Below are 17,679 nucleotides of genomic sequence, written 5' to 3' on the forward strand. Positions count from 1 at the left end.
GTGTCACGCTTTGTTGAAATCGCTTCCATATATAGTTTCGTCCGATTCCGTGCAAATGAAGCACCAAACTCTACACGTATGTCTGACTGGTATGAAAATTTACATAGCTGCAGCAAACCGACTGACGCATGGCCCAGATAATTTTACGACCAAAAATGTTCCTTATCGAAATATTGATTTTAGACCCCAATTATTTTGAATAAAATACCTTTCAGACAATTTAAAATCGATTTAAAATGGATAGTCTGACAAAACTTACTACAATGAAGTAGAATTTATTTTGAAGCACACTGTATATATATTTTAAAATTATATTTTTATTAACATATTACTGCAAATTCAGTCCATTATTTACAAATAAAAATAGTTAAGCCTTTGTATTCTCCAATAACAGCAATTCATCCAATGTTATATTCAATTCCTTTAAATTCCGCTCAACCCAATCATCGACTTTCTGCACAACTTCCGGAGACAACTCTTGTTTATAACCATTCATTTCACCCTTGCGTATGAAATTAAATCTGAAAGAAAAACAGAAGAAAAAACAAATAATTTCTATAAGTCTCCAAAAAAAACACCTATCACTTACTCTTGTCCCTCCGCTGGTAGGCCATGTTTGGCACGAACTTGTTGAAATTCCCAAACATGATTAGTTTTTGGGTTTTTCTTCATTTCCTCGAATGACAAATGTTTCAACATTTTCTCCATTGTTGACTCATCGATGGATTTATTCAGAAAGCCACAAACATCCAGTATCACTTGGCGCAAATTCATTTTCATCCGTTCAAAACTCGTATAGTAGAGCCATGGTTCGTGACGCAGGGCATAGAATTCGGTTAAATGTAAAAATGGGTCATGCAATTTGGTACCCTCAATTTCCTCACGGACATAGTCATCCAGCGATTTGTCCGTAAATGCACCAACATTGCGTGCATGATAATATTCCGAAACGATGGCATCTTTAATGTTGCGGGCTACATACACCACCTAAAGGGGAATGACAGAACAACAACAATCATTAGCATAGAAAAAGTGCAATTAAGGTTGAACATAAATAAAGAAAATATTTACCTTGGGTTTTTTATCCCATATTTGATGTGGCAATAACGGCAAACTCAAATGGGTCTTAATAAGCCTGGGTCTGCTCAACTGTTCAATGGGCCGAAAACAATTTTCCAAATCATTATTAACCATATAATCGAATCTGGAAGGGAATACAAAATCCGTTATTTTTTCCCCCCAATGTGTCCAAGGGCTCCAAATCTTACTCCATATATGGTGATCGTATTTCCAAGTGCTCCTTTTTTGCTGTTTCAAAATCAAAGTCATTCATCACCAACCACAATAGCTCCTGCATCCAAGTTGTACCACATTTTGGCAATGTGACCAACCACACATCATCTGGCAACACTTCAACATCATGAACTTTCCTAATGTATTCCAAACGATCGGTACGATAATGCAGCTTACGTTTGGACCAATCTTTTTGCAATAAATTTGTCGGATAACGGGGTGGCTGATAATCAGTTAGTGACATGCCCATTGTAGTAACAAAGAAGTCTCCGAATGACCCAACCACTCTTCGCGAATGCTAGATAACAACTGAAGTGAACAGCAACTATCTACTCTATTGCTTGTGGGTCAGTCAGCCAACCAGACAGACAGCTGCTAGCTTTACTAATGTATTTTATTGTTGTTTACCACAAATTTATTTACATGGTGAGTGAGTGAGTGCAGTGCTTGTAGGCCTCTTGGTGTACAATGGAGAGTTGTAATAAGAAGTGATATCAGCGAGGTAATGGGGTTAGGAAAATATAATTACGCAAAACAAAAGATAGAAATTAGTAAATATTAATTTAATGTTTTATTATATTCCGCACAACTATGTTGTCAGGGTATTATAGCTTTGTACAGACCTTAGAGTTTGTAACGCCGCGAAATATTAGTCCTGGACCCAACTTTAAGCATTCCGATCGACATATCTCAACTAGCTGAGTCGATCTATACATGTGTATCCGTCCGTCTGTCCTTTACAATTTTCAAACACGATACGTGCTACGGTTATGGACCAATCGTCACGAAATTTTGTATGTAGGATGAGTTCTGGCCAAATAACACCCTATTGTTTTTGGTAATGATCCGTTGATATATAGGGGATAGAATGGACCAAAAACTTTATATTTGTCTGTTTTCTGGTCGCCATAATTATGACCCGATCACCACGAAATTTTACACAGAGAGAAGGGTCTGGCCATAGAATAAGCATGACACTTTTGACGAAGATCGGTCAAATGACCCTTGTGAAAAATTACAAAATTTGTATTATGGGGTGTATATATTTACTCCTGAAGGACATAGATCCGAGAAATTGACAGTATATCCAAGAGAAGTGGTTGACCTTTAAATTGATACCAATGTACTCGGATGTGGGAGTTATACGTATATATTTAAAGGTGTCTATGGGTTATGATATTGTTTAGTATTACTATTAACCCACTAAAGGGCGGTTATGGTCAAGGACGACACTTATAATTTTCGGCGATGTTGAGATGATATTTAGGGGTTGCAATGAACCGAAAATTTTATTTTTGACAGATTTTCTCACAATCGGAAATATATTGGGAGTTTGGTGCATGGGAGCCATATCTGAATCTGAACCGATCTCAACAAAACTTCACATATACTATTCTAGCCTCAAGTTTCTTTTCATTCGGATAAACTTTGGGACTTTTATGTACCATTTGCATAGAATCGGGGGAAATAATATATGGGAGCTATATGTTCATTTGAGCCGATTACAACGAAACATAACACACATTAGTTTAGATTTAATTCAAGCACAGGATCTTTGGTGCACCATTGACATAAAATCGGACGAAAATATATATGGGATCCATATCGAAATTTAAACCCATTTTAACGAAACTGATCACATGCCATTCTAGAATCAATTCAATACGCTTTCGTCGCAATTGAATCAATTTGGGAGTTTGATGCAGCATTCTAATCAAATCGGAATAAATTGCTGAAAATCAGAGCCGGTTTTCAGCAATTTTAATAGGGCACATCGTTGGGCCAAATAAATGAGCTGTGTCAAATTCCATCACATTCGGATCATAAATACGCCATGTATTTTGTTTACCGTGCAATGCATCAACAGGCAGACGGACATGCATAAGTTAATTGACCCCCAATATTCGGTATTCAGAAATGCATTGTCGATTTAAACACGTCCGTATGTCTGTCTGTTGAAATAGGATGTTGCAAATAGATATATCGCTCAAAACTATCTTGTAGACCCCAATATTCTTTTTTATGGATTTTGCGCACGATTTTAAACCTAATTCGGAAGTTTGGGCAAGTTAACTAGAGTTTGATATTTTGGATTCTCATTGGATAAAAAATCTCCCTACCAATATTTGCCCATGTTTCGGGGTACATGAGAACTAACCCGAAACATGGTTATTTTGGTTCCGTTTTTGAACAGAATTAATCTTCCTAACAACAATATCTGTCCACGTTTTGTTATAGCTCCAATCTTAATGAATTTAGCTGAATTTTTTACCAAAGTTTAATTCCGGATTCTTGGATGATGGAAAACATTTTGGCATAGCAATTTCTATATAGGTCCATGTTTTGGCATTGTTCTCGCGTTTTCCAACCGAAATTAATGTAATTTGGCATGTCCCATTTATCGAGGATTGAAACATCCTTATAAAAAATTTAGATGTAGGTTAATTTTTTAAAATAGCTCATTTTCGACATTTTAAAAGTTTGAGCCGGATTTTCTGGCAGTAGTGGCTGTAATTTGGCGTTCGGGCTCTTGAAGCGAGAAAAAATATTTTATAATTTTTGGTGAATCATTTATATGAAATCGATTAAAATCATATTTAAAGGCTTTATTTAAGTCTGGATCGATTTAAAACAAACTTCGCAATTCACGATAATTATTACATTTTAAATTATTTGTAATATTTATTTTCGCCTAAAAGTATGCTCGCTTTTCTATGAGTTGCCAATGCGTTTCCTCAACAGATGGTGCTGCAGTGCCGGGCAGATGTTTGTTGTTTGTTAACTTATTTAACAACAATTCGTCCAAAGTTGTATTATATTTCCTTAATTTATCATACATGCAATCGTCCATTTTATGAACCATTTATTTGGATAACTCCTTCCTATAGTCATTCACTTTTCCTTTAGGTATAAAGTTGAACCTAAGGAAGTTCTATGAAAATATGTATACACAAGATATATTATTTAAAATCGGACGGGGCCGACCATATGATACCCTACACAACTATCAGGGAAATCTAAGTTTCTGCGGTTCTATATTGGCTAATTATAGAGCAACAACTCCACTTTCTATATATGTGATGGTCTGCATATCATTATGACCTTTAGAGCGACTGGAAAATTGAATAAAAAATAAAGATTTCGGTTCATTGCACCCCCTTAATATCAATTCAACACCACCGAAAATTATATGCGACGTCATTGACCATAATCGGAACTTCATGTTTAATTTCAACGCGATTAGCGCGACATTTTCGCCCTCAAGTGGGGTAATAATAATAATAATACTAAAGAACATCATAACACATAAACGCCTTTAAATACCTACGTATAATTGGCATCACTTTAAAGGTCAACCACCCCTCTTGGATATAATATCAACATTTCGGGTCTTTGTCCTTCTGGAGTAAAAATATACGCCAAAATAAAGTTTTTGTTCCATTGCATTCCCTAAATATTAACGGATCATTGCCAAAAACAATAGGGGTCTTCTAAGACCCATCCTACATGCAAAATTTCGTGACGATTAGTCCATAATTGTGGTCTGTATCGTGTTTACAAATAATAATGGACAAACGGACACATATGTCTAGATCGACTCAGCTAGTCGAGATATGACGATCTGTTTACTTAAAGGGCGTTACAAACTCTTGGGGCTCCACCTGACAACATTGTTGTGTAGGGTATAAAGATGTGACAGACTTTATTAAGAACTCCAGTCTATGTGAAGCTCCAGCATGCGTTTTTATAAAAGACACTAGTCTTAATGCTGCCCCATACAGACCTCTAGTCTCCATACAGACCAACTGGCCTTCATAGAGGAAGGAGTATTTATAAAGAGCATTGAGGCTTCAAAGAGGCTAGACACTAATTATTTATAAACACCTATGCGACTATAAAGACCCATGGGGTCCTGAGGTCTTCATAAACCCCAATTAGTCTGTATGGAGACCAGAAGTCTTTATAAACCCCAATTGGTCTGTATGGAGACAAGATATCTATGTCTATTAACCCCTATGGGTCTATATAAAAACCTCGAGTCTCTATGAAGCCCCATTCAATATAACTTGACGTAAATCGTTTTTCATACGTTGACAACTTGTTGTTAAATTTATTCCGAAAATTAAACATTTTATATTAATTTTCGTTGTGAAAGACGTTATAACGAACTGCGATATCTTTGAATACTGAATATATATTTACTCCTGAAGGACATAGACCCGAGAAGTTGATAGTATATCCAAGAGGCGTGTTTTACCTTTACATTGATACCAATTGCATTGTCGTGTGTACTCGGATGTGGGAGTTACACTTAAATATTTACAGGTTTTTGCGTATTCATATATTATTTAGTAACGCATTACCACACTAGAGGGCGAAAACTATCGCGGATCGCTTTGAAATTTTCCATGAGGATCCAGGTATGGTCATGGACAACGTCTATAATTTTCGGTGATGATCAGATTATAATATTTGGATGGAGTGAACCGAAAACTTTATTTTTTGTGTTTTTTTCTGAGTCGATTTATAGGCCACTATTGAAAGCCGGACATCACAACACAACCCACGGTGAAGGGGATCTGGACAAGTAATTAGAAGAGTTGTACTGAATATTAGTAATATTTGTAGACGTCTAGTCGGTCAAGGGTGTACAAATATCGCTAAATATTGCCCAAGCTCAGAATATCGAACCATAGAAAATTAGATTTTCGTGGAAGTTGTGTAGGGTATCATATGGTCGGCCCCGTCCGACTATACTGCTCCGCTCACTGGCTTTTAATTGTTCTATACTCAATCTATACACATATCATTCGGCTTTCTACGACTTTGGTGAATCATTTATATGAAATCGATTAAAATTATACTTAAAGGCTTTATTTAAGTCTGGATCGATTTAAAACAAACTTCGCAATTCATTACGATATTTATTACCTATTAAATTATTTGTAATATTTATTTTCGCCTAAAAGTATGCTCGCTTTTCTATGAGTTGCCAATGCGTTCTCTCAACAGATGGTGCTACATTACCGGTCAGATGCTTGTTGTTTGTTAACTTATTTAATAACAATTCATCCAAAGTTTTATTATATTTCCTTAATTTATCATACATCCAATCGTTCATTTTTTGAATCATTTCCTTGGATAACTCCTCCCTATAGCCTGTTTCTTTAGGTATAAAGTTAAACCTAAGAACATTTTATGAAAATATTTATAAATAAGATATATTATTTAAAACCGGACGGGGCCGACCATATGATACCCTACACAACTATCACGGAAATCTAAGTTTCTGTGGTAACAGCACCACTTTCTAGCACCGGTATATTTTCCAAATCTTGTTTTCCCGAGGTGAATATACGTCATAAAATAATTTGACCCTCGGATTATTGCCCAAGCCGTTAGAAATATCTTCTCAGATCCCCTTCACCGTGTATAATATGTGATGGTCTGCATATCATAATGGCCTTTAGAGCGACTGGAAAATTGAATAAAAAAATAAAGATTTCGGTTCATTGCACCCCCTTAATATCATTTCAACACCACCGAAAATTATATGCGACGTCATTGACCATAATCGGAACTTCATGTTTAATTTCAACGCGATTAGCGCGACATTTTCGCCCTCAAGTGGGGTAATAATAATAATACTAAAGAACATCATAACACATAAACGCCTTCAAATATCTACGTATAATTGGCATCACTTTAAAGGTCAACCACCCCTCTTGGATATAATATCAACATTTCGGGTCTATGTCCTTCTGGAGTAAAAATATACGCCAAAATAAAGTTTTTGGTCCTTTTCATTCCCTAAATACGATCGGATCATTACCAAAAACAATAGGGGTCTTCTAGGACCCATCCTATATGCAATTTTTCGTGACGATTAGTCCATAATTGTGGTCTGTATCGTATTTACAAATAATAATGGACACATATGTTTAGATCGACTCAGCTAGTCGAGATATGACGATCTGTTTACTTAAAGGGCGTTACAAACTCTTGGGGGTACACCTGACAACATTGTTGTGTAGGATATAAAGATGTGACAGACTTTATTAAGAACTCCAGTCTATGTGAAGCACCAGCATGCGTTTTTATAAAGGACACTAGTCTTAATGCAGCCCCATACAGACCTCTAGTCTCCATACAGACCAACTGGTCTTCATAGAGGAAGGAGTATAAAGAACAATGAGACTTCAAAGAGGCTAGACACTAATTATTTATAAACACCTATGCGACTATAAAGACCCATGGGGTCCTGAGGTCTTCATAAACCCCAATTAGTCTGTATGGAGACCAGAAGTCTTTATAAACCCCAATTGGTCTGTATGGAGACAAGATATCTATGTCTATTAACCCCTATGGGTCTATATAAAAACCTCGAGTCTCTGTGAAGCCCCATTCAATATAACTTGACGTAAATCGTTTTTCATACGTTGACAACTTGTTGTTAAATTTATTCCGAAAATTAAACATTTTATATTAATTTTCATTGTGAAAGACGTTATAACGAACTGCGATATCTTTGAATACTGAACACTATTCAGATTTTGGGATTTGATGTTGTCGAATACATTCAAATGCCAACAATGTGTGCGATTAGAGCGAAAGACTGTATATCTTGTCTTGTCCAGCAATTGACCTATGCATGTGGTCGTCAATTGTATTCATATAACATTTGTCGGTACTAGCAGAGCAGCTGTATTAATCAAAAGCTTGCTTACACTAGCTCAACAAGTGAAAATATCATTAAATTTGGCCGCATCGCACTTGCTATACCCTTCACCTTCAAAAAAAATTTTGATCGACCGAAAATTTTATGTGGATCTTATGCCACGAAGTTATTTTCTCAAAACACAAAATATCAATTTACAGACACTTCGGTAGGCAAATTCGGCTATGACATTCAGCAAACCGAAAATGGGTCGAGACTTTTATATGAGGGTTATGTCAAAATAGGAGAACGCTTGAACTTCTATAAAAGCACCCATTGGTTTTGTTTGTGTCTTGGTGTGAATTTATATAAGAATACTTTCTGGTCTTATATGCAAAGGCAGTCTGTTGTTCTATAAGAAGACAGTCTGGTGTTCTATAAGATGACCGTCTGATATTCTTTAAGAAGACATTTTGGTCCTTTATAAAAAAACCTTTTGGTCTTCTACTTTTAATATGTAGACATTCCGGTCTTCTACAAGAAGACTTTCTGGTCCTCTATAAAAAGTTTTCCGAACTTATATAAGAAGGCCTTAAATGTTTCGTAAGAAAATCTTCCGGGCTTCCATTAGAAAACCTTTTTATCTTCCATAACAAAACCATCTGGTCAGGGGACATTAATAAGTCGTGGATGAATACTTCAACGTACTTTGTACGATTGGTATTGCCACTTGCCCTGGATGAACACATCGGATAAGTACTCCCTATGCCTTAGATTGATGATTCGTAGAAGACCTTATCTATTCTACGAATTTGATAGAGAGTGGATACCCAAATCCCAACAAAATTTTTCCCAAAGGCTGAGGACTGAGGAGGCTGAGTGTTCCTAAACTGTTGATTTCAATAGTCACGAAAACCACGAATGCTACCAAGAAATTTTGAAAATGTAATACCAGTTTTAGGAATAGTCTGAGGGATTATAATGAATTAATTCCAACAGACCCAAGAGTTATACGGCATTTATATTAGAACTTTTTACCAGGTTAACCTACTTTATGAGGATTTATTTGAAATATATTCAAAGTAATTAACAATTTAAACCCACTGGGTTAACCAAATCCGGTACAATGTAAACGTACTTTTACAAACGTTTCAAAGTGTTTTTAACGGATTCCAACGGATCCACATGTTTCGCATACTACAAGGGTTCCAAACGTCTTATATAATTCCGACGGACCCAAGAGTTACAAACACTACAAGGGTTTTACAATACGCGAGGGAACTAAATAATTATGGACACTTCTTACGGTCAAAGCTCACATGCACCACTTTGACTCCCCTGGTTTTGCAAAAGAGACACGGTGGTCGTCTTCTTCGTTATCCACTGACCGATAAATAATGGGAATGCCTCTGCTTATAGAGATGATGCCATTTACTATTAAATATATTACATATCCATAGAGAAAGTCATCAATGCATAGGAAGCAATTTTTCAATGCATATTTAATGTCCTCTCTCCATAGAAGATGTCCTATATCCATAGAGCAGGTCATCTATCTATAGTGGTAGTCCTTTATCTGCAGCTGTGGTCCTCTATCAATCTACAGATGAGTTACTCTACTGTATAGATCATCCACCTATACAGTAGGTCATTTCATATATAAAGTAGGTCCTCTTCTCTGTCTTCTATCAAAGATCGCTTACTCTTCTATAGATATAGAATTTATTTTATGAACAGAGGACCTCTTTTATAGAGAGAATACATTAACTATGGGTAGAAAATCTGTTCTATGGATATATGGCCTCTACTATGCTTCTTAAGGAGGCCGCTTCTTTAAAGGACCTCTTATATGGAGATATGGCCGTCTCTAGCCTAAGTAGACTATCTGTTCATCTATATCAAGGCATCTTGGCCGACTATAAGAAAAAGTTTCTGTTATTGTATAGGAAGATATTCTGGTCTGATCAGTATACGAATTGTTTATGCTCTAGAATAAACTCCTATTATTTTCTTTTGAAGACTTATGGTCTTCTAGAAAATCTTTTTCTAACCTCCTACTTTTCGGAATGTTGGCATTTTGATTGTCTAAAAAAAGACCTCTATCATTTTATCCTGATTTTCCGGAGGTTTGTCTCTTAGAAATCATTGTCGAATCATATTCTCCAGTAGAAATATTTTACAAAAAAGAGTTTTCTCCTCACTTAAGGGCCATATTTTTTATTGAATTTACTTTTATTCTTGCGAAAATTTGTATGTAATATTTTTAATAACGAACATAAAATTACATCGAAATGAAATCTAGATAACAACATAGAATTTCGAATAAACATTTTAAATTGAAATGTCATGGTGTTATGGAACCATCTGTCCGTTATCCATACTCAGATAGTGTGCAGCCAACTCGGTGTGTGAACAAATCTGTATTTGGAAATCTTATCGGATGTGAAATTATCATTAGCATTTGCCCGAAAATAATATGAAACTTATCAAAAAAATGGGCAGTTAAAAATTCGTTAGTTATTATTATTAGTTTTTGCTACAGAGATGGGAGTTATTATTGCCACAAATTTGAATTTTAAAATAATTTTTTTATATATCCCAAAAAGGTTCCAGCAAATTTGAAAGTACGTTTATATTTTCAGTAGTGCTAGCGGATTGTTTTGGATATGATATTGTTACTGCAACATCTATAAGCAATATTTACAGATGCAATGAAATATTCCCAAGTATGGCACAAGATAGGGGCACTTTTAAAAAGACTACAAACGAAAAATATTTTTATTTATGGATTATCTAAACAGATAGTATGATATCGAAAATAGGATGTGCTTAGGAACACACGTGTTTTAAATATAAATTATTATTTACCTAAGTCATCCCTATTTTTAAATGTAGGGCAATCATACAAATTCCACCCTCCCAGCTCTGCTCTTAAAGATAAGGGCTCTCTTTATAGTTTCCAATAAAGATTACAAGTTTTTTGGCAAAATCCATGCCACTATATATATCAGTATACCTTCGGAAGTCATTGAAAGTACAACAGAATTAGAAGTTTTCGACTATTAGAATAAAAAAACCCACGACAATAAAATGATCGAACCCGTCGAAGTTAAACCCAAAAGTTATCCCACAAATCTTCTACCTCAAGAACATTGGGATAAACGTGTTTGTTATGTTCGTGGCAATTGTGAGAAATTCATCGAAAAGATCCATGACGTTGAAGTGTATGATGATGATGTATGGATTGTAACCTTACCGAAATGTGGTACCACCTGGATGCAAGAACTTTTGTGGCTCGTTATAAACGATTATGATTTTGAAACTGCTAAAAATGAAAATTTAGAAATCCGTTCTCCATTTATGGAGTAAGTTGGGATAATGGAATAATGGGAGGACTACTGTAAATTGTAATTCGTATTTCATCATTTGCAGATTCGATTATATGGTCAGTTTAAATTTGGATACAGCTTTGAAGCGAGTTGAAGATTTACAACGTCCCCGATTGGTAAAAAGTCATTTGGCCTTGCCACTGTTGCCAGCACAAATTTGGGAAAAGAAACCGAAGGTAAATTCTAAAAAGAAGACGAGGTCCATTTAATAAGGGGGACAGAGAATCACCTATACAGATAGAGGATCTACCTTATGATAGTAGATCTCCTCTATAGATAGAAATCTCCACTGTATATAGAAGAAGACTTTCTCTGTAGATAGAGGACCTCCTCTATGAATAGAGATTCCTTCCTCTATGTATAGAGGACCTCCTCTATGGTTAGAGGTCCTCTTTTTTTGGATAGAGGCCCTCCTCTATTTTCAGAGGACCCCCTCCATGGATAAAGAACCTCCTCTGTGTATAGAGGACCTCCTCTATGTATAGAGGACCTCCTCTATATATAAAGGACCTCCTCTATATATAAAGGACCTCCTCTATATATAATGGACCTCCTCTATATTTAAAGGACCTCCTCTATATATAGAGGACCTCCTCTATGTATAGAGGACCTCCTCTATGTATAGAGGACCTCCTCTATGTATAGAGGACCTCCTCTATGTATAGAGGACCTCCTCTATGTATAGAGGACCTCCTCTATGTATAGAGGACCTCCTCTATGTATTGAGGACCTCCTCTATGTATAGAGGACCGATGTATAGGGGACCTCCACTATGTATAGAGGACCGATGTATAGGGGACCTCCACTCTATAAATAGAGCACATCCCCTATAAATAGAACACCTCCTCTGTAGATAGAGCACCACCTCTGTAGATAGAGGACTTCCTCTATGAATAGAGGACCTCAGCAATGTATAGAGGACACCTTTTTGTTTTGAGGATCACCTCCCATTTGGCAACATTTTTCTAATTTTCCCTTCCCCTTCTTAAGGTTATCTATGTTGCACGTAGTCCCAAAGATGCCTTTGTCTCCGAATATCATTTCTTCCGTCATATGGGTCTTGTGCCAGTCGAATGCTCTCTTGAACAATACATTAAGGGCCGTATGTATAAGATCGATTGTAACGAACAATTCGATAATATGTACGAATTTTATAAACTACGCAATGAACCCTGGATATACTATACCAGTTTTGAACAAATGAAAACCAATTTACCCCAGGTCATTTTGGATGTTTGTAAATTTTTGGGCAAGTCCATCGATGATGCGACAATGGAGAAAATGTTAAAGCACTTGTCGTTTGCCGAAATGAAAAAGAACCCGCGAACAAATCATTTGTGGGAAATCGAACAAGTTCGTAAAGTAACGAACCGTACTGATGGCGATTTTACGTAAGTTGAAGGCATTCTGAGGTTATGACGAACAATTGAAGGGATTATAATTTTTTCTATTACTTTATTTTCAGTTTCTGTCGCCAGGGTGAAACAAATTCATACAAAAAGGAATTATCACCGGAATTGGTTAAGGAATTGGATGACTTTGTAGAGAAAAAAATATCAAATTACGGTCTAACATTGGATGATTTGCTATTGTTGAATGGAAATAAAAATTAATTTATTTGAAATAAAATTGAAAAAAAAATTAAAAAATTTAAATTAAGTTTTATAAAATATTTTAATGGTTGGGATCTTGGGTCCAATATTAATATAATGGATAGAAGACCCATTTTGTGCATAGAGATCAACACCTCGAACGATTTATCGGAGACCCTATCAGTAAAACCAACATTTCGGTGTTCTAGTGATTTTTGGCACGTTTTTCAACCAAATTGCCTTGAATTTGATATTTTGGATTCTCATTGGGTAGAAAATCTCCCGACCAAATATATGACTATTTGCTCATGTTCGGGGTATCCCCCATAGAACGGATTTTTCCATTATTCCATAGTTTGGGCGTTTTGGCACATTTTTCAACCGATATTTTGAAGGCCTGGCCGAACAAATCCACGTTTTTACTCATTAATTTGGTGGGTTGTCTTAACATGACCAACCCACCAAACCGATATAATCTACAATATTTATATTTTACCGCTGCTAATCTTATCAGTTATAATATATTTTGAGTTTGCATTATCTATACCCTTCGTACCACACAGCGACTGACACGTCTTTGATAAGCTATTATTATCGATTACCTTCAGAAGATAATAATCTCTTCTAACGAAATTTCTACTTGTCATTCCCAGTTGAGTGCAACGTGCAAATAAAATCAAATTCATTCAAGTATCCTAAATTTCATACCAACAGGAAACGAGATAGACTTATGATTCCATTGAGAATATGCATAGAATCACTTTTTAAGTGATGTTAAATTGTAAACAAAGTACAGGTCGCATTTTTGATTCGAATTGGATGAAATTTGGCCCAAGGACGAGCCCTATTGAAATTGGGAAAAGTCGGTTCAGATTAAGATATTTTCGTCCGATTTTAGGTAAATAGTGCACCAAAGACCCTTTATATCCTTCCATTTTCACGAAATTTGGCATATCGTACTGAGTTTCATTTAGATATAGCTTCCATATATATTTTCATCCGATTGTATGTAAATGGTACACCAAAGACCCTTTATATCCTTCCATTTTCACGAAATTTGGCATATCGTACTGAGTTTCAGATTTAGATACAGCTTCCATATATATTTTCATCCGATTTTATGTAAATAGTGCACCAAAGTCCCAATATATTCTTCGATTTGCACGAAATTTGACATAGCGTACTGAGTTGAGTCTAGAATGATGTATGGTAAGTTTCCGAAAAATCGGTTCAGATTTCGATATAGCTCCCATATATATTTTCGTCCGATTTTATGTAAATGGTGCACCAAGGTCCCTATATATCCTTCGATTTGCATGAAATTTTACATAATGTACTGAATTGAGTCTAGAATGCTGTGTGGTACGTTTCGGGAAAATCGGTTCAGATTTCGATATAGCTCACTTATATATTTTCGTCTGATTTTACATAAATGGTGCACCAAACACCAAATGTTTGTCCGATTAACACGAAATTTTGCACAACGTATCAAAACGGGACTTGAATGACGTTATTGCGTTTTGTTGCAATTGGCGCAGATGCAGCCATAGCTTCCGTATGTATTTGGAACGGGTGTCTGATAGCGCGTATAAATGTTGCTAAAAATCGTTTTCCATAAATTTGTCCCATGGTAGGAAGACGACTCTAAATCTGCCCGAATGAAATTAAATTTAGCATAGGTAGCAGAAAGGCATGAGTATGTTCCTTCGAGGGAACATTGACATGCAACTGTAAGGATACATATGTACAATATACCCAAAGTGGTGAAGGGTATCATATAGTCGGGCCAGTCCGACTTTACTACTTTTCTTTCGGGTTTTTCATGTGAATGTCCAAACGTCTGCTCCTAGTATTTGTTCTCTGAACCCTGAGCGTTTATCATATCGTTTAGTCCAATCAGTATACTAATGTATAAGTTAATTCGCTTTGCTGCTAGCTTTGGTGACGATCTTTCCCTTATGTTCGCTTTTCATATTGTTTATAACAATCAAAACCAAATATAATGCCCCACATTGGGCGCCATTCTACTGCTGTTTGAACTAACTATCGAATTAGTATATATTATATTCTAACCTCTCCATATCTCTTCTTTTTCCAGAATCCAATGAACCTGCAGACTTTGAAAAGGCCATAAATGAAGCTGGATTTGGTTTATTTAATCTACTGCTACTGTTCGTGGCAATTCCGGCAACACTGGCCAATGTTTTCTCAACCACAACCATGGCATACATTCTACCCATTGCCGAATGTGATCTCCGGCTGACTCTTTTCAATAAGGGTATGTTAAATGCTGCCACATATGCTGGCATGATTGCCTCCGCCATTGTTTGGGGTTATCTGGCCGATACCCAGGGTAGAAAGAAAATTCTTGTAGTTGGCTATTTGGCAGATGCTGTTTGTGTGGTCTGCAGTTCCCTAAGTCAGAATTTTGTTATGTTGGTGAGCTTTAAATTTTTGGGTGGCTTAATGTAAGTACGACAATTTTATTTTTGGAAGTGAAATTGAATTTTCTTAATAGAATTATTGATTTTTAGTGTAAATGGCCCTGGCGCAGTATTATTCACCTATTTAACTGAATTACATGGTTCCAAACATCGACCACGTGTCCTAATGATTTTGGGTATGGTGCAATCATTTGGCACTCTAATTCTGCCCATTTTGGCTTGGCTGGTATTGCCCAGAGATTGGGAATTTAAAATTGAGGAATTTAATGGTATGTTGGAGTTTTGCGGGTTTAATTATTTTAATATAAAAATTATAATTGATTTCCTTTGCAGTTCATACGTGGCAAATATTTTTATTTATCTGTGCCTTACCCAGTCTTGTAACTGGTCTTATGCTCATGCTTTTGCCTGAAAGCCCGAAATTTTTAATGTCCCAGGGTCGCAATATGGAAGCCTTAAGAGCTTTTCAGAAAATCTATGCCTTTAATAAAAGGAAACCGAGAACTTCATATCCGGTAAGTTGTTCATTAATGAATTTGAAGTCCTTATTAAAATTTTAATTTTAAAAATTAATTTTTCAAATCCCAAATTGAACTTTTTCCAGATCAAACACCTTATCGAAGAAGTTCCCACGCGAGATACCAACGCCAATGATGTCATCTTTACCATTGAAAATAAACTACAATCTGCTGATAGTGAAGCTGCAGCATCGCATAAACCCAAACGTCCACATCGTTCAATGTCTCAGAGTCTGCATGAAGGTTGGCAACAAGCCAGACCCATGTTCCAAAAGCCATTGCTCTCTAAATCGCTGCATGTTTATCTAATGCAGTTCTGCATTTTATTGGGGTAAGGTAGAAGTAGGGGAATATTTTTGGCATTGGTTCTAATTAAATTTTTTCTTCTTTGCAGTTTGAACACCATTCGCCTTTGGTTACCACAATTATTTGCCTCAATTGCCGAATTCGAGCATGAATTTGCCGGCACTGATGAATCGGCAAATCTTTGTGTCATCTTGGATTATAGTGTTAATAAGACAGCAACCGCTATTGCCACCTATACGGGAGAATGTACGGCGGTAAGTAATCAGAAATATAATAGACACATAACAAGTTCGGACCACGACCTGCCTCACTCCATGATTCAAAAGTTAGGGAGTCAGGTTCCAACAAGAAATCTTGATCAATATACTCACCCTAAAAACCTACGATGATTAACATCTTCACTGCTGCAGCCGCCCGCCATATACCTGCTGGTTGTATACTCGAAGTGAGACCAAACTTCCCAGCAGGGACGACGGTGCTTGCGAATGAGCGTGATGAGTTTCGTCGTACAACACCTGAAGACACAAGAGTGAAAGAACTCACCATTCAACAGATTAGTGGCTAGACAGGAAGGAATCTCAATGGTTATGCTGAAGCAACTGGATTAACCTGGAGTAGAGTACTTAACTGCTTCTCAACTTGTCGTTAGCTACCCACATTGTTGCTGAAGCCTGGAAAATAGGCAGGGTGGTTCCGCTACTGAACCCCGGCAAGGACGCCAGCAGAAGTGAATCGTACAGGCCGATTTCCCTTCTGTCTCCAGTAGCAAAGACGCTTGAGTCACTACTCCTCCCTCTGATGAGAGGTAGGTTTTCAGTCCCTCAACATCAATATGGATTGCGGAGGATGCACAGTACAACTACGACATTACACGCCATAACCACACATGTAAGCAGATGACTTAACCAGAACAGGCCGTCCGACTGAACAGTGTTAGTGGCTCTTGACTTATCGAAAGCCTTCGATACTGTCAATCACGCCAAGCTGTTCGAGGACAATGATTAGACCAACCTCCGGCCTAGTTTGAAACGTTGGATAATCAATTACAAGTGTGGTCGCCAGTCATATGTGGAATTCAGAAACAAGAAGTCTAAATCCCGTAGAGTGAAACAGGGAGTGCCCCATGGTGAGGTCATATCTCCGGAACTGTTTAACCTCTACCTTTCTAAAATTCCACAACCACCGGACGGCATAGAGGTCGTAATGTATGCGGATGATTGTACGATCATGGCGTCGGGTCCAATTATCGATGACATCTGTGAAAAATTAAATGTAAACATAGCTGATGTAGTAAAGTTATTCAATCTGGGGAATATAAAGACATCCGCCGCCAAATCCACATCCACTCTGTTCACCACATGGACGGCTGAAATGAAGCTCCCTCTGAACATCATGAACATTCCGACCACAGACTATCCCAAAACTTTGGGTGAAAAGTTTGATAGCTTATTTAAGTCGTCCGCACAAGCTATCTTATCG

The 17,679-nt window shown here is 36.7% G+C and overlaps 3 protein-coding genes across 3 annotated transcripts in view; 2 read left to right on the top strand and 1 right to left on the bottom strand.

Annotated features, from left to right (window-relative positions):
- Nucleotides 1-17,679, top strand: part of LOC133333174 (synaptic vesicle glycoprotein 2A-like) — a 38,204-nt gene that overhangs the window by 18,921 nt on the left and 1,604 nt on the right. The window contains exons 2-6 of the mRNA XM_061541504.1: nucleotides 15,031-15,400; nucleotides 15,467-15,645; nucleotides 15,710-15,891; nucleotides 15,981-16,225; nucleotides 16,289-16,454. Of these exons, the coding sequence (XP_061397488.1) occupies nucleotides 15,031-15,400; nucleotides 15,467-15,645; nucleotides 15,710-15,891; nucleotides 15,981-16,225; nucleotides 16,289-16,454 (1,142 nt within the window). The remainder of the gene's footprint in view (nucleotides 1-15,030; nucleotides 15,401-15,466; nucleotides 15,646-15,709; nucleotides 15,892-15,980; nucleotides 16,226-16,288; nucleotides 16,455-17,679) is intronic.
- Nucleotides 368-1,539, bottom strand: LOC133333171 (sulfotransferase 1E1-like). The gene is made up of 4 exons (XM_061541501.1): nucleotides 1,269-1,539; nucleotides 1,072-1,204; nucleotides 590-987; nucleotides 368-521 (listed from the first exon to the last, which is right to left on the bottom strand). Exons 1-4 carry the CDS (start codon nucleotides 1,535-1,537, stop codon nucleotides 368-370), a joined length of 954 nt encoding a protein of 317 aa, XP_061397485.1. The 5' UTR covers nucleotides 1,538-1,539.
- On the top strand, nucleotides 11,042-12,953 carry LOC133333172 (sulfotransferase 1E1-like). Its single transcript, XM_061541502.1, has 4 exons — nucleotides 11,042-11,316; nucleotides 11,384-11,516; nucleotides 12,331-12,731; nucleotides 12,806-12,953. Exons 1-4 carry the CDS (start codon nucleotides 11,042-11,044, stop codon nucleotides 12,951-12,953), a joined length of 957 nt encoding a protein of 318 aa, XP_061397486.1.

The sequence above is a fragment of the Musca vetustissima genome, unplaced genomic scaffold (genome assembly GCF_032173495.1).
Source record: "Musca vetustissima isolate MV318-11 ecotype Yass unplaced genomic scaffold, APGP_CSIRO_Mvet_v1 utg122399, whole genome shotgun sequence".
In the NCBI taxonomy this organism is placed as follows: Eukaryota; Metazoa; Arthropoda; class Insecta; order Diptera; family Muscidae; genus Musca; species Musca vetustissima.

Coding starts and splice junctions, on each gene's coding strand:
- LOC133333171 (XM_061541501.1), bottom strand. CDS start 1,537: ATGTCACTAACTGATTATCAGCCACCCCGTTATCCGACAAATTTATTG. Junction 1,205..1,268: donor ATACGATCACCATATATGGA/GTAAGATTTGGA, acceptor ATTCCCTTCCAG/ATTCGATTATATGGTTAATA. Junction 988..1,071: donor TATGGGATAAAAAACCCAAG/GTAAATATTTTC, acceptor ATTCCCCTTTAG/GTGGTGTATGTAGCCCGCAA.
- LOC133333172 (XM_061541502.1), top strand. CDS start 11,042: ATGATCGAACCCGTCGAAGTTAAACCCAAAAGTTATCCCACAAATCTT. Junction 11,317..11,383: donor ATCCGTTCTCCATTTATGGA/GTAAGTTGGGAT, acceptor CATCATTTGCAG/ATTCGATTATATGGTCAGTT. Junction 11,517..12,330: donor TTTGGGAAAAGAAACCGAAG/GTAAATTCTAAA, acceptor CCCCTTCTTAAG/GTTATCTATGTTGCACGTAG.